The sequence below is a fragment of the Falco cherrug genome, chromosome 10 (assembly GCF_023634085.1).
Source record: "Falco cherrug isolate bFalChe1 chromosome 10, bFalChe1.pri, whole genome shotgun sequence".
In the NCBI taxonomy this organism is placed as follows: Eukaryota; Metazoa; Chordata; class Aves; order Falconiformes; family Falconidae; genus Falco; species Falco cherrug.
In genome coordinates this window covers 13,339,393-13,352,350 of record NC_073706.1, presented here as the reverse complement: position 1 = coordinate 13,352,350, position 12,958 = coordinate 13,339,393, and the positions used below count along the sequence as shown (strand labels likewise).

The 12,958-nt window shown below is 41.9% G+C and overlaps 1 protein-coding gene across 1 annotated transcript; it reads left to right on the top strand.

Annotated features, from left to right (window-relative positions):
• The first annotated feature begins 32 nt into the window (after positions 1 to 32).
• Positions 33 to 4,327, top strand: RPS21 (ribosomal protein S21). The gene is made up of 6 exons (XM_055722098.1): positions 33 to 163; positions 402 to 493; positions 1,444 to 1,507; positions 3,305 to 3,376; positions 4,029 to 4,084; positions 4,265 to 4,327. The coding sequence occupies exons 2-6, from the start codon at positions 444 to 446 to the stop codon at positions 4,272 to 4,274; spliced, it is 252 nt and encodes an 83-aa protein (XP_055578073.1). The 5' UTR covers positions 33 to 163; positions 402 to 443; the 3' UTR covers positions 4,275 to 4,327.
• The last annotated feature ends 8,631 nt before the right edge of the window (positions 4,328 to 12,958 follow it).

The following is a 12,958-nucleotide window of genomic DNA, read 5'->3' as shown; positions in this document are numbered from 1 at the left end:
GGCGAGGGGGTGGGGTTCGGGGGCCACCGCGGCCGTTTAACGGTCTTTCAACGGCTGCGCGCCCGCGCGGGTGAGGCCGCCGCCGCGCCGGAAGCTGTCCGCTCCCGCTGACGTGTTTCCGCTTCCGGCGCCGCGCCTCCTTTTCCGCCGCGGCGCACGCGAGGTAGGAGCGCGGTCGCGGTGCCGCTTCGCGGGGAGCGGCCGGGGCGACCCTGGGGACGGCGAGGGGGACTCGGCCCCGGCCTCCCGCGCAGCTGGGGGGTCGGGGGGGCCGCAGCGTGCTGCGGGCCGGGGCCGCTGCCCGTGGGGCGGCTCGGCCGTGGGGCCCGGCGGTGGCGCTCGGCGCAGGCCAGGCCAGGCCGTGCGGACACGGCCCCTGAGCCCCGCTCTGCGCTCTCTAGGTCTTACCGCTTGGTGCCTGCGCCTCGGCCAGCCACAACGCCATGCAGAACGACGCCGGGGAGTTCGTGGACCTTTACGTGCCTCGCAAATGGTGAGCGGTTGGCTCCAGCGCTGGGGGGGGCGGGGGTCGGCGCGGAGCCGGGCCCTGGGCAGCGACCCGCGCCGTAGCCCGCTGCAGGCAGCGCAGGAGCAGGGCTTTTCGTAGTCACGAGTATCTGCAGCAAAGGAAAGTGGGTTTTATCCGTTTCTGTATTTTTAAAACTATGTAAAATATGTGAAGGAGGGAAGATTAAAGCTCAAGAAAATACTCTGCATCTTCCGTTGCTTAACTGTCAGCCTTACAGTGCAGCAGTGATGGCTCACGCATGGTTCGTTTCAGAAGTAAATGCGGTGTTTGCAGTGTGCTGGTGTTTTTGTGCTACAAGGTGTCATAGCGAAGCTGTTAAGGAATCAGCATGTGCTATCAAGGCAGCAACCAAGTACAATTTTGAGGTTATAGTAAAGTGACAGTGAGAAGCTTTTTGTAAATGTGTACGTTAAAAAAAAATGACTGGAAAATAAAAAGCAGTTACATGTGTTTTTATTAGGGTTAAGTCGAATGTTTTTTGCAATGTGTGATTTCTGAGGGTTTGCAACCCAAGTGTCTTTTGATAGCTGTAATAGCCCCAATGAAAAAGGTATAGAGAATACATTCTCTTGAATTACCTTGATTGTGGTATTGTTTGCACTTTAGAAAAGACTTGATACTCTTGTGTGTTTTGAAGGGCTGTGCTGGTGTGTGCATTGTATAGGGGTGAACTGGGCATATAAAAAAAAGTGAAGAGATAATTCCCAACTTAGCATGATGCTGCCAAGTTAAAGTCTCCTTTAAATGTACCTAAAGTCTCATTTTAATGTTCCAAGCACTGAAAACTTAAAACAGTTAAGGTCTGAACTTCTTGTGCAGCTTTAATTTGCTTGTAGATGTGGCGGTTAAGTTTTTTCTCATTGTCACCGTCCATTTCCTTTTGTTTAAATATGTCTTGGTTTTTTATTCCTTAGCTCTGCTAGCAACCGAATAATCGGTGCTAAGGATCATGCTTCTATTCAGATAAATATTTCTGAGGTAAGTTTCATAACAGAATTATGTGATCAGAGAGCTACACATTTAAACTTTTGCTAGATGTTAAGAAATACAACAGCTTTTGATGCATCTCCAAATAATTCACTAGAGACCATATAAGTGTAGAACTTGAGGGTTTTCAAACATTCAAGTATATTACTGTGTCACCCCTGGTTATTTTTCAGCCTATTGGAAAATAATTCATTAAGGGAGTTTCATAAACCTCTGTACAGTCTGTTCCAGTGCTTAACAGTTTAACTAAATGCAACTTCCTAACGTTATATTTTAGCTAATGAAATATAAATATAAAATATAAATTAGGGAGTTCCTTGTCCTGAAGGAAAGAAGGAGACAAAACGTTTGTCTATGGGAGATTCTTATCCCTTCTGCCTTCACCTGTCTGTAAGAAAGTACCATTCTTCAGTCTGTCCTTGTGCACTCTAGTTTTTAATTTTTTATTCTTGTTGATCTTCTCTGTGCTTTTTCTAGTTTATCCAAAAGATACAGTTGCCAGAACAGAACGCTGTTTCTGGTCTACTTTGCTTAACTAAAATGCCATCTTCTGTGCTTTGCCTGAATACTTCCTGTTAATACTTGACACTGCTGCTCCCGATAGGTGACACATGAGATTGCTCATGTGTTTTGTGTGCAGCATTATGGTTTCATTAACTCAGTGCTTGGGCTATTAGATGCATAGAATTTTTCCTGAAGTATGCTGCTGGCTGTTTGTATTGACTTGGTATTGTACATTTAGTTTTCTTTCTGTAACATAAGGAATTTGTTCTTGTCCAAATTTAGTTTCGTCTTCTCAGGGTGGTGTTATTGCAGCTTCCTCCAAGCTTAACATACATGCTGAGAAAACCACAGCAGACCTTGACTCCTGCAGGATCCCAGTTAATGCCCAAGGGCTCCAGTTAATTTAAACGCCTTTTAGCATGCTTTTTTTCCCATGTGTTTATTGGCATTCACCTTGCAGGAACTCTGTGGACTCGGTGTTCCTATAGCTTATGTGCTATATAGCTTGATTTATTTGCTTGATTTATTTCTTCTTGAATGGGAGACCACAGACTACAATCCCATATTTTTACACAACTGAGTCTCTTGTGTTACATGTCTGACTAAAGAAATAATTGAAAAAAAAATGCTCTGTTTCTGATTTCCTGTAAATGTTAAGGCAAATATTTCTCTTGTTCACCCTGTTTCTTTCCTTCAGTGGTCCCTATTGTTTTCAAAGGATCAGAGATTAGCGGAATTCAAAAACACACCCATGGCTTTGTAGGGCTCACTACACTGTTAATGATTTGTATTGTTTAGTCTTTTTTCCTGTTCAATTTCTCAGCAACTGGAGGAAGTGAGACAAATTGTGTGTCTCAGCTTGGGGGCATTTTACTGCCTGTGTAACAAGACTGCCCCCTTCACTTCAGTTTTCCATAATACCAACCTTAATTAAAAGGAACATGAAAAAAATAGCAGAGGCAGTAAAATCCATAAGTAAACTTTACTTTTCCATTTTTATAAAACACAAATATTTTTTTTAGCTACTATTTCATATTGTGCTCTTGTTATGCTGCATGATCTATTAAATTTTATAGCTGCGCTATGTAATTAACTGTAACTTTGCTGTGAAAAGATACTCTGTAGTTGTCTTTCTAATTTTGGTATTTGCATTAGTTTTATGTAGTTTGCAGAAAAATAGTTGCAGTATTTAACAAGTAATTTTTATCTTTGGGTGCCTGGCAAGTATGTAAGAGCATAACATTTTATAGGAATTTATATGGAGTAACCTGCTTGTAATCACAGGTTGACAAGGTAACAGGCAGAGTAAATGGCCAGTTCAAAACGTATGCCATTTGTGGAGCAATTCGTAGAATGGTAAGTACTTCTTTAACTGTTAAAGTATTCTTTAACTGCAGAATGATTGTGCTTCTTTTTATATTGATTAGTAACTTTTTAGATTTGTGTTTGGCCCTGAAAACACAATATGTCTTGAGCTTGTTCTAGAGGAAGAGCTTTTGTGGGGATGATGAAGACAGGACAAAGATGTGAACAAATTTACTTAGAAGAATCAGTTTCTTCTGTTTTTCTGAATTATGTATGTTCATAATTTTTTTTATCGCTGCAAGTGGATGCAAGTGGGTTGTTTTTTCTCTTTTAGAATGTTCCAAGCTACTGATACCTGGCTTTTATCTGTTGTTTATAATTGTTAGAAATGATACTACCATGGCTTAAATTTGTTAAACATGGTATGAAACTTCCTGGAGTTCATCAGAAGTCTGCTTACTCAGAAATAAATCTTGTTAATGCAAGCTTATATATGTTTTCAAGTTAAAACTATTTCTATCCTAAAGGATGACAAAGAATTTAACAGCTTGTTTTGAATACACTAATCAGTGCCTATGAAATGTAGTGATTTGTGGAAGACGCTGTGCATTTCTCTACCAGCATTAAATGCTGCAGCTGCCTCTTTTTGATGTGTATCAGCAATTACTTGGTCACTTCAGAATAATCTTTATGTTTTTTAAAGGGTGAATCAGATGACTCCATTCTGCGTCTGGCAAAAAATGATGGAATTGTTTCCAAGTACGTATGTTTATCTTATCCTCTAACTCCTGCAGGGGCCACTCCCATACCCAAATCTAGCTCTTGGGTTGAAAATGTATATACTATATTTATAAGATGATTACACAGTTGTTCAAAAATATTTACTTGAGCTGTTGAAGCAAACTAGTTTGTAACAATGTTTGTTTCATTTTCTTCTAGGAACTTCTAACTGAAGAAACTCTGGTATGGAACATCTGATGTAAAATAAACAGTTCAAACCTATATTGTGCTGTGTCTTTGTTCAAGTCATAAACATCAGTGGATTTATTACAGCTAGTGTACAAAGACTTAGAAATACATGTCTTCAAAAGATACACAAATTCTGGTTATGAATTCTTAAACGAATCAGCTTGTAGGCCAGTGCCAGAGTTGAAAATCAAGAATTTTCACATCACTCTTTGGTTCGCTATCATCTTTCTTTTCTGGATTTGATAAGCTTTGCAGTTGTAGCTCAACTCCTTTTTTGATCTGTAATAGAGCATTTTGCAATATAGCAATCTAATTCATCTTCCTGCTTTTTCACTGGAAAGACTAAAGCAATTCTTTTGGTTACGATGCAGAAGTTCAGGGGGTTTTCTGCTGATAGAGGCTCACAGTATTTACTCTGCCACCAACATTCTTTAAGCAAATCATTAAAACTGCAATTTGTGGAAAACTTAGCAGAAATACTTCTTGGCATGCTAGCAGATTGATTGCCGTGTGAGAGAGACTCTTAAAGGTTTTACCTTTTTAGTCTTGTATTACACCTTGATATTGAACAGCAGGGAAATAATTTAAGGATAAATAACCTGACTATTTGGCAATATTTTAAGAAATTACTTAATAGCCCTTTAATGGCTAGATAGACTTTCTACCTGCTGATGTGGGTTTGGTTTTTTGTCAGCTATCCTACTAGCAGAACCAAAGGAGGAGGCAAGCAGTTGAAATGATAGTACATCTGCTGACATTGCTTCTCTTATCTCTCATTTCTCTGGCTAATTTTCATACTTCAGGCTTCTAAGCTGGCACACACTAGTTACTTAAAGGTTGTGCCTGTTGTACTTAAGGTGTTTAGTTTTAGTTTGAACTGGTTGGTTTTCTGGTAATTTAAAGCTTCTGACGTAGTTACTGTGAAAGAAAAATAAGATTTTTTTGGGGGGGTCAGACTACACCGATACTCAAACCACCAGCTTTGCTGAGTTAACGTCAGGCGTTAGCTTCTGATAAATCCAGTGTCATAGAAATAAGGTTGGTTATCCTGCAGGGCTGAGAACATGGATGAACTGTCGAATTAAAGTGTTTAAAAAAAATTTAAAACTTTTGTTTTTTCCATTTTAGATAAAATCCTGACCTTGCAGTACTATCTTCTGACACCTCTGAACTTGCTCCTGCTTTGTGTTCCAAAATATGCTAGAAATATGTTGCTTCATGACATTTTTCTTTCCCCTTTGATCAGCTTTTCACATTTGACTTTGAACATAGCACCTTACAATACCAAGGTGCTATAGCTGTACTAACGAACCTTCGAGATGTCTTGTGTCATTCTAGTGGGCCACAGTGCTTTTTGGCAGTATTACAGCTTTTTCCTGTGTTAACAGTGTTAAGCAGCATACTAAATCGCGAAAGCTCTTGACAATCTTTTTTTTTTTTTTTTTTCTCCATACTGTCTGCAGAAATTGAGAAATGGAATTGCAGCAAGCGCTAAGCTAGAAGCAACTGCTGGCAGCAAGATACAGGCATGGGAAAGGGGAAGGGTGTTAAGAACAGACGCTTTGTGCTGTTGTGTCTTAAAAGTGTCTAGTTAAAAATCATTGGCACCTCTATTGGGAAGAAATTTCTGATTTACTTTGGCTAGAATTCCACAGGGACTTAAAAGCATGGTGTCTTTTCTAGGGTATGATGTGTCTCAGACCTTTGCTTTGCAGGAGGGATACAAGAAGAGGCTATAACCTTACTTCCAGGTGCTGCTTTTGTGTTGGTAGGTTCTGCACACAGCAGGTTTATTTGTCAGTTGGTGCTTGTCACTTAAATAGAATGTCACTCGTATATCATTTCAGTAGTTTTAAAATATGCTAGTATGATATGACTAGTATTGAAAATTGCCATTGTCAGCCGCATTTTACTGATTTCATAATAATTACAACCATACACATGCTGTCCTTCAGATGATGTGTTCCGATCTGTGCATTCTCAAGAATTGCTGAGAGGTTGTATCCAGATGATACCGTGTGTGATCATCTCCAGGACAATTTTTGCAGTTGTCCTTACTCAAATCTCTGCATGGGCCCTCTCAAAGTTTTGTCAAGTGATAGAAACTGTTTTGGTGATGCTTTCCTGTTTATGCTCTAAGCTGTCTCCATGTAGAGCTGGTTGCCATGTGGCTTATTTCTGACTTGTTTGCAAGTTACTGTTATGCATGTGAGTGTGGGAAACTTCAGCCCTCAGACTTCTCTCAGGAGAGACAGGAATAGGGATGCGGTCGCCTCTGAATGAAGAAGGATGGCTGAACTACCCAAGTGTATTCTTTCTCCTTTTCTGTATTTTTCTTACTTCTCAGACATGTCAAAATGCAATATACTTCTCTGGACGATCCTGTCTTGACACCATAGATACGTCTATTGAATCTTAAACATTGCAAACCGGGCCATGTTAAGGTGTGTTTTTTTAAATTCACTTGGGTTATTTTCAAGTCATAAAATGAATTAGGATTTCAAGTATAAGCCACTGTATAGATATAATGAAGTACATAACTAAACCTTTGTTTTAGGAGCAATTTCTTCAGAGAAGACCCAAATCCACAGGCTGTTAGCCCTTTTTAGCATCGCTGTAAAGTAAAACATCTTTGGTTGCACATTCTGTCTTCCCACTGGTAATGCTTGAATTTACTACTTCTCCAAGCTAATGGAACTTATAAAAGATAAACTCCTGGATGTTTCAAGTAAGGAACGGCTAAAAAGACTAAAGCAAAGGCTTGATGTTGATGTCGAACTTGGCAATAGAGAAAGCATGTGAGAGAGATACCTTTTAGATGCCACAAACCAGAAAAAAACCCCACCCAACCCACACTTTATTTTTGATGTTTTCTTCTGACATCTAAGTCAACCATGAAAGATGCATTAAAAAAAGGGGCAGAGGGGGCAGATGAGGGGGGACAGGGACACAGACACTATTAGCTGTGACTCTCCTGGAAATAATTCATTTTTCCAGCAGCTAAATCTCTGAAAACACTTTCTGGCAAAACAATTAAGTCTTCAAACTGGAGAGATTTTGGCTTGGCTTATGTCCAAATCTCATTACTTTCCTTTGTACACAGTAAAAGGAACTAAGTTTTAACTGGGCTTGATTTTTCTTTCTTACATATCTTACATTAGCTGCTCTGCTTTGGCATTAGGGTAGAGCTTAAAATCAAAGCAGTAATCGTTTACTGCTGATAAATGCCTAGTTTACCAGAGTTTAAATATTGTTGACTTGCTCCTAATCCCCTCAGACTCCGTTCATCCATGTGGATTTCAGTGGAATTCCTCCATAAGGCAAAATGAACTGACAGCTTTAAAGTTCACTATGAACTTGAGGTCTCTCAGATGTCTTTTTAAGCAATAAGACTCCATTAGCATACAGTGATACCAAATACATGCTTCTGTATTAAGTATTTTAAGAATTACGTTGTCATTTAAAACTTCCTTTGCTTTGTAATACTGATTGTTGCCATTTTTCAGAATTTTTAAAAATTTAAACAAATTACTTTTTCATAAATTTCTTGTCAAAATAAGCTTATGAAATGGTATGGTGCCATATCCTAAACCCCAGTTCAATTGGTAATGGATTAGCACTGTGCTAAACACTTTCCTGAAGTTCACACCACTTTCACCACCAAGACTGCATAGCACATGAGGTCTTGTAAGAATTTTTGCAGTATGCTAACAAGGGAGAATGTGTCACTTTAAAAATCAAAGGGAGGACACGTGTCCCTTTAAAAATCGATTTTGAGTTGCATTTTCTAGTATTGCGATGTAAAATGTGCTTTGTTTTCCGGGAACAGGAATAGTTCAGATCTAGAGCCATGAAAGGGAATGAACTGTACTTGTACTGTACAAGATGGGCAGAGTTGCCCTTACATGGTTACATTGCACCAAGTTGTGAAATTCTTTTCTGTTACTTAGGAGGACTTGGCAGTGGCATCCTAAAGACATCTGATTTAACTGGGGCTATTTTAGTGTCTTTGGCCAAAATTTTGCTGTCAGCCAAGAGCCCATCTACTGCTTAAACCACCTGTCTTTTTTGGTAGGAGCTTGTAGATGTCTTACAACACCGGGTTTTCTTGCAAGCCTTGGTATTCTTTTAATGAACTACATGGTGTTGAAAAGCTGCTTTAGTCAATTTGGGCTGTAAGTGTGTTGTGACCAGAGGTCTAGGGTTAGGAGGCCACTGCATCTGTTGTTCCTGGGGGCACAGAATTAGCAGCCTTGATAACATCGCCCTTGCTTGCAAGGTGCCAAACAGGCAAAACGCTGCCAAGGCTGGGAGAAGACAAGAAGCAACATGCTTCTCTGACATCACTTGTGCTTCACTGCGGAAAGGGGCACTGTGACTCAGAGGAATAAAGAACACCAAGAGTGTCTTTTGCCTTTGTGTATATCTGTTACTGCTGCTCTCTGCTTCCTGGCTCAAACTCCCAAGGAGTTTGTGGAGCAGAGGCTGTCTCACTAGTGCTCCCTACAGAAAAGAAGCTAGCACAGCTTGCAAGGGATATAGTTTATTTTCCTAAAGCATGATGCAGTGATGCTGGAGGCTGCCGAAAGCCTGCCTGGGGGACTGAGCTAAGCTGTTACACTAGATTTGGCAGCAATTTTGTTTTTCAGCTGGATGTTAGGGAGAGCCATCTAATCCCATCTCCTGTTTTGTTCAGTTGCTGTCACTTAGTGATACAGAGAGATAAAAACACCTCTGCTGCAAATATTACCTTGAACATGTTAAGGGAGGTTTTGATTGTAGTTAATTCACTGGTGACTGTTTGTGTTGAGGCATCCCAGGGGAAGCAGCTTCCCCATATGTATGTTAAACTAATCATCCGTGGAAAAAAACATAGAAAACTAATTAGGCATTTTTTTCCTGCTGGAAAATACACTATTGTTTAATATCAGACAGGAATTCCCCTTGACTAAATCCTCAATAGGAACTGCAGGTACTGAGATTTTAAGAATTAAGAATAGTTAATAAGGTTAATGTGGGATTTTATTTTTTTTTAATGTATCATGATGAAAAATGTATTATTTTAACATCTGTTCTCAGATAGCTGATAGTAAATGTGGCCGGGCTGAACGAACCATATTATTCTGCAGTTTAGAGACCTGAGCTTTAGCCTGATAATAAAACCTGGTCTGTGGTTTCTTTCCACTGGACTGGGACTGTGAAGAGCAGCAGATGCTGCCTCTGCCAAGGGTTCCGGACCCTCGGGGGGGCAGAGCAGCAGCTGGTTGTTGCTGTCCTGTGGCAGGCTGACCATGGCTGGCTGCTGGGCACCCACCCAGCCGCTCCCTCACTTCCCGCTCCTCAGCAGGGCAGAAAATAAGATGGAAGAGCTCGTGAGTGAAAGTAGGGAGGTCACTTGCCAATTACCATCATGGGCAAAACAGGAAAATTAATTTATTGCTTATTAAAACAGAGTTGGATGGTAAGAAGCCCCTCCCACCCACTTTTCCAAGGTTCAGGCTGAGGGGGACACCCACTCCAGCACCCGGAGCTCCTGGCCCCTGGAGCTCCCCAGCCTCCCCCAGTGCTCACCGGGCTGTCTCTCACCAGTTTGGCTTTTTTTACCTCACCCATTTTCCAGTTCTCACACAGGTTTTCCCAGCAGCGCCTGGCATTGCCGAGTGGCCCGGCTGTGCCCTGAGGGGGGCAGACAGAGGCGGCCGGAACCGGCCAGAACCGGCTGCATGAGGCGGCCCCGAGTCTCCTCACAGAGACTTCCCGCCAGCACTGGCACCCGCACCCCACACAACGCGTGTGCCCCTCAAAACGTGGTTAAAATAAAACCCTTTGGTGCCACAGCTGGTGACGGGCTTCAGCAACGTCTCAGGTTTGTGTTGTGCTTCTCCTGTGGCAGATCTCCACCAGCGTTATGGGGACGTGTGTATATTTATCCATATTTCACAGCCGGGAAAGCAATGGTGCGTGGAAAGTGAGGCATGGCCATCCATCAGCGGATAGCACCAGGATTAAAACACAGATCTTGGAAGCTCTGGAGCAGGACGTATGTTATCTGTTAACCCACGGCAGGTGTTCTGAAAGGATGAGGGACACTCCTCAGGTGGGTGGCTGGGTGTGCTGGGTGTTCATTGGGAATTGTTGCCCAGATGGAAGTGCAAGTCACACTTCACATTTTGATGAGCTGATTATAAGTTGTGCGCTAGGACACACCACATACATCAAAATTAAGCCGTTGCTTGTCTGGCTTTCAATTTAGTAAACTTTTCACTGCTTTCATAGGGCACCAGGGTCCTGAGAAGCACGTTGATCCACCTATCGATGCGTACAGAGAGGCAGTGCACTGGCAGCCCCATGGGAAGTTACTCAGATTGTCACCCACTCTCAGGAGCTGCGGTGCCTGTCAAGTAGGTAAGGTTAAAAAAAAATGCTGAGATACTGTGTGTTTTATTTCACAAAACAGCATTTTCATCAAGTGTTTAGCGCAGCTCTATATGGGTTGCTCATCAAGCTGGGAAATGTGATAGTTCATGCTCTAGGCAAAGTGTTTCAAATGTCTGAGGCTGAATAAAAATAGCGCTTCAAAATAAATTGGTTAGTGCACTGGGGAGGTGGCAGAGATCATTACTTGCAGCTTGTCCCTGGTTCATTCAGTTCCTTTCTCTACAAGGGCTAGAAAGACTGGGGATTTAATTCTCCCTTTGACTAGTTTGAGGCTAAAAGAAAGGGATTTACATGCCTGATTTCTGTTCTGGCCAATGGAGCCATGCTCGCAGCAAACTCCCTCTGCATTCCTGGGAAAATGGGGTCATTTGTGCCAGATCACTCAGCCAAGTGCACAAGCCAGATCTGTGACTGTACAGCCCACAAGCCAGCTGTGCTGAGGAAATAACGACCTTACAAAGTCGATACTGCAGTTAAGTTCAGTGTCTGCTGATGGGTCACTTTTGCTGCTGTCTTGTGTCTGCTCTCAAGTGCCTCGAACTGTCACCCCAGAGTTCAGTACGTTAGCGGTAATCTCAAACTTGGAAGAGTTTCCAGGCAAGCTGACCAAAATCTGAGGATCTAAGACTGCCTGTACCCAAAAATAAGTAAAGCAAAGGAAGCTAATCCCAGATGGTGCTGATTAAAATGTGAACTACAAAAGGCTGATTAAGGAAGCAGCTTTCAGGCTGCAAAGTATATTACCTGAGAGGGAGCTTGATCATTGTAGCACAGAGCTCATATTTCTGGAAACCCAGCACATCTTGACACAGCGCTGCCTTTGGAGAGCCTGCAGCCTCCTGCAGAAGATAATGGTGCCAGGCTTTGGGTCTTTTGATCACACAGGGAATTGATCACTTGGCAGTCACCTTCTTGCTGAGTGATGCAAGTGTGACCACGTTAGGCACAAACCCTTTTAGGGTAAAAGGAGGCATGTTTATAAGACTTTTCTAACCTTCTCCCAAATGGTGCACTTGTCTAGGGATCGGGAGGCTTTGCAGGTGTGGGACAGGAGGCAGTGTACCTGATCCTGGCTACAGAATGGCTGGTTATCAGACCTGGTTTGGTCTTAAGGCCCCAGATGCCTATTTTTTGTTTTCCAAAATACATTGTTTGTCACATATCTCTGTGGGCTTTTTCAAGCTGGTTTGAGACTATCCTGACAGCAGTTAATCCTTGCCTTGGTTGGAACCAGTGCTGACTCACTGCTGTCTTAACTCCCTGAAAACTTTAAATATTCAGGAAAGTCTCATATACATATATGTATAACAGCTTTCCATATGGTTATGTAAAAATTTCAAACTACATCACTTCATCAGGTATCTTGCAGCTCATATCTGTTCTGTTACTCAACCCTCATTGATTTCGGTGCCTTTAAAAAAAAAAAGAAAGAAAGAAAAAAAGTGCTGTTTGTTTCTGCTGAGCAGAGAGCTGTTCCTGGCATGCTACCCATGAAGTGTGCATCACAGGCATTCAGAAAAACTAGAGCACTGGGGCCAAGGCTCAGGAGACCTAGTTTCTACTTCTGACAGGGACATTTGTTTTGAGCAAGACCTCCCAACTGCCACATCCTACACTAGAATTTACCTATCTCTGAAATGGATGTGATGAAAAAGTAGGAAGCTTTGAATCAATTTGAGGAGTGGTTAGAAAATGCAGTATGAGGTGGCACAGTTCTTCAAATAACTGTTATACAAGTAATATATACTTTAAAGAAGATCTGCAGTAAACTCAGCAGAGCTGAGCCAGAGGCAGATGTCCTAATTTACTATTTTAACCCCTGGTTTTATCCTGTATTCAGCAGGGGAATTTTACACCACCAATTTTCTGGACATACAGATAAAGTAATCCAGATATCTTTTTTCTGGTTTTGAACCCAGTACCATTTTTGGGAGTAGGACCGTCTGAGCATTTTTTTCTTCCTTTAGTGGGTGCGTAATGAAAGGGAAAGTAATATAAAAGTCAACTGCTGGAAAGAGTGACTCTGATCTACAGTGCTGTGCAACTTGAGATAATGCCTCTGGTATTTGGAGACTCCAAAATGCAAAAAGCAATACTCATGGGGAGCCTGTTCTCAGTCATCCATTTTTTATATCAGTTGCTGGCACCCAGGAGTCGTGAATCGCACAAGGGACAGATCATTGTACAATTCACTGCTGCTCCAAGGCACACAGTTGTAGCTGCCAT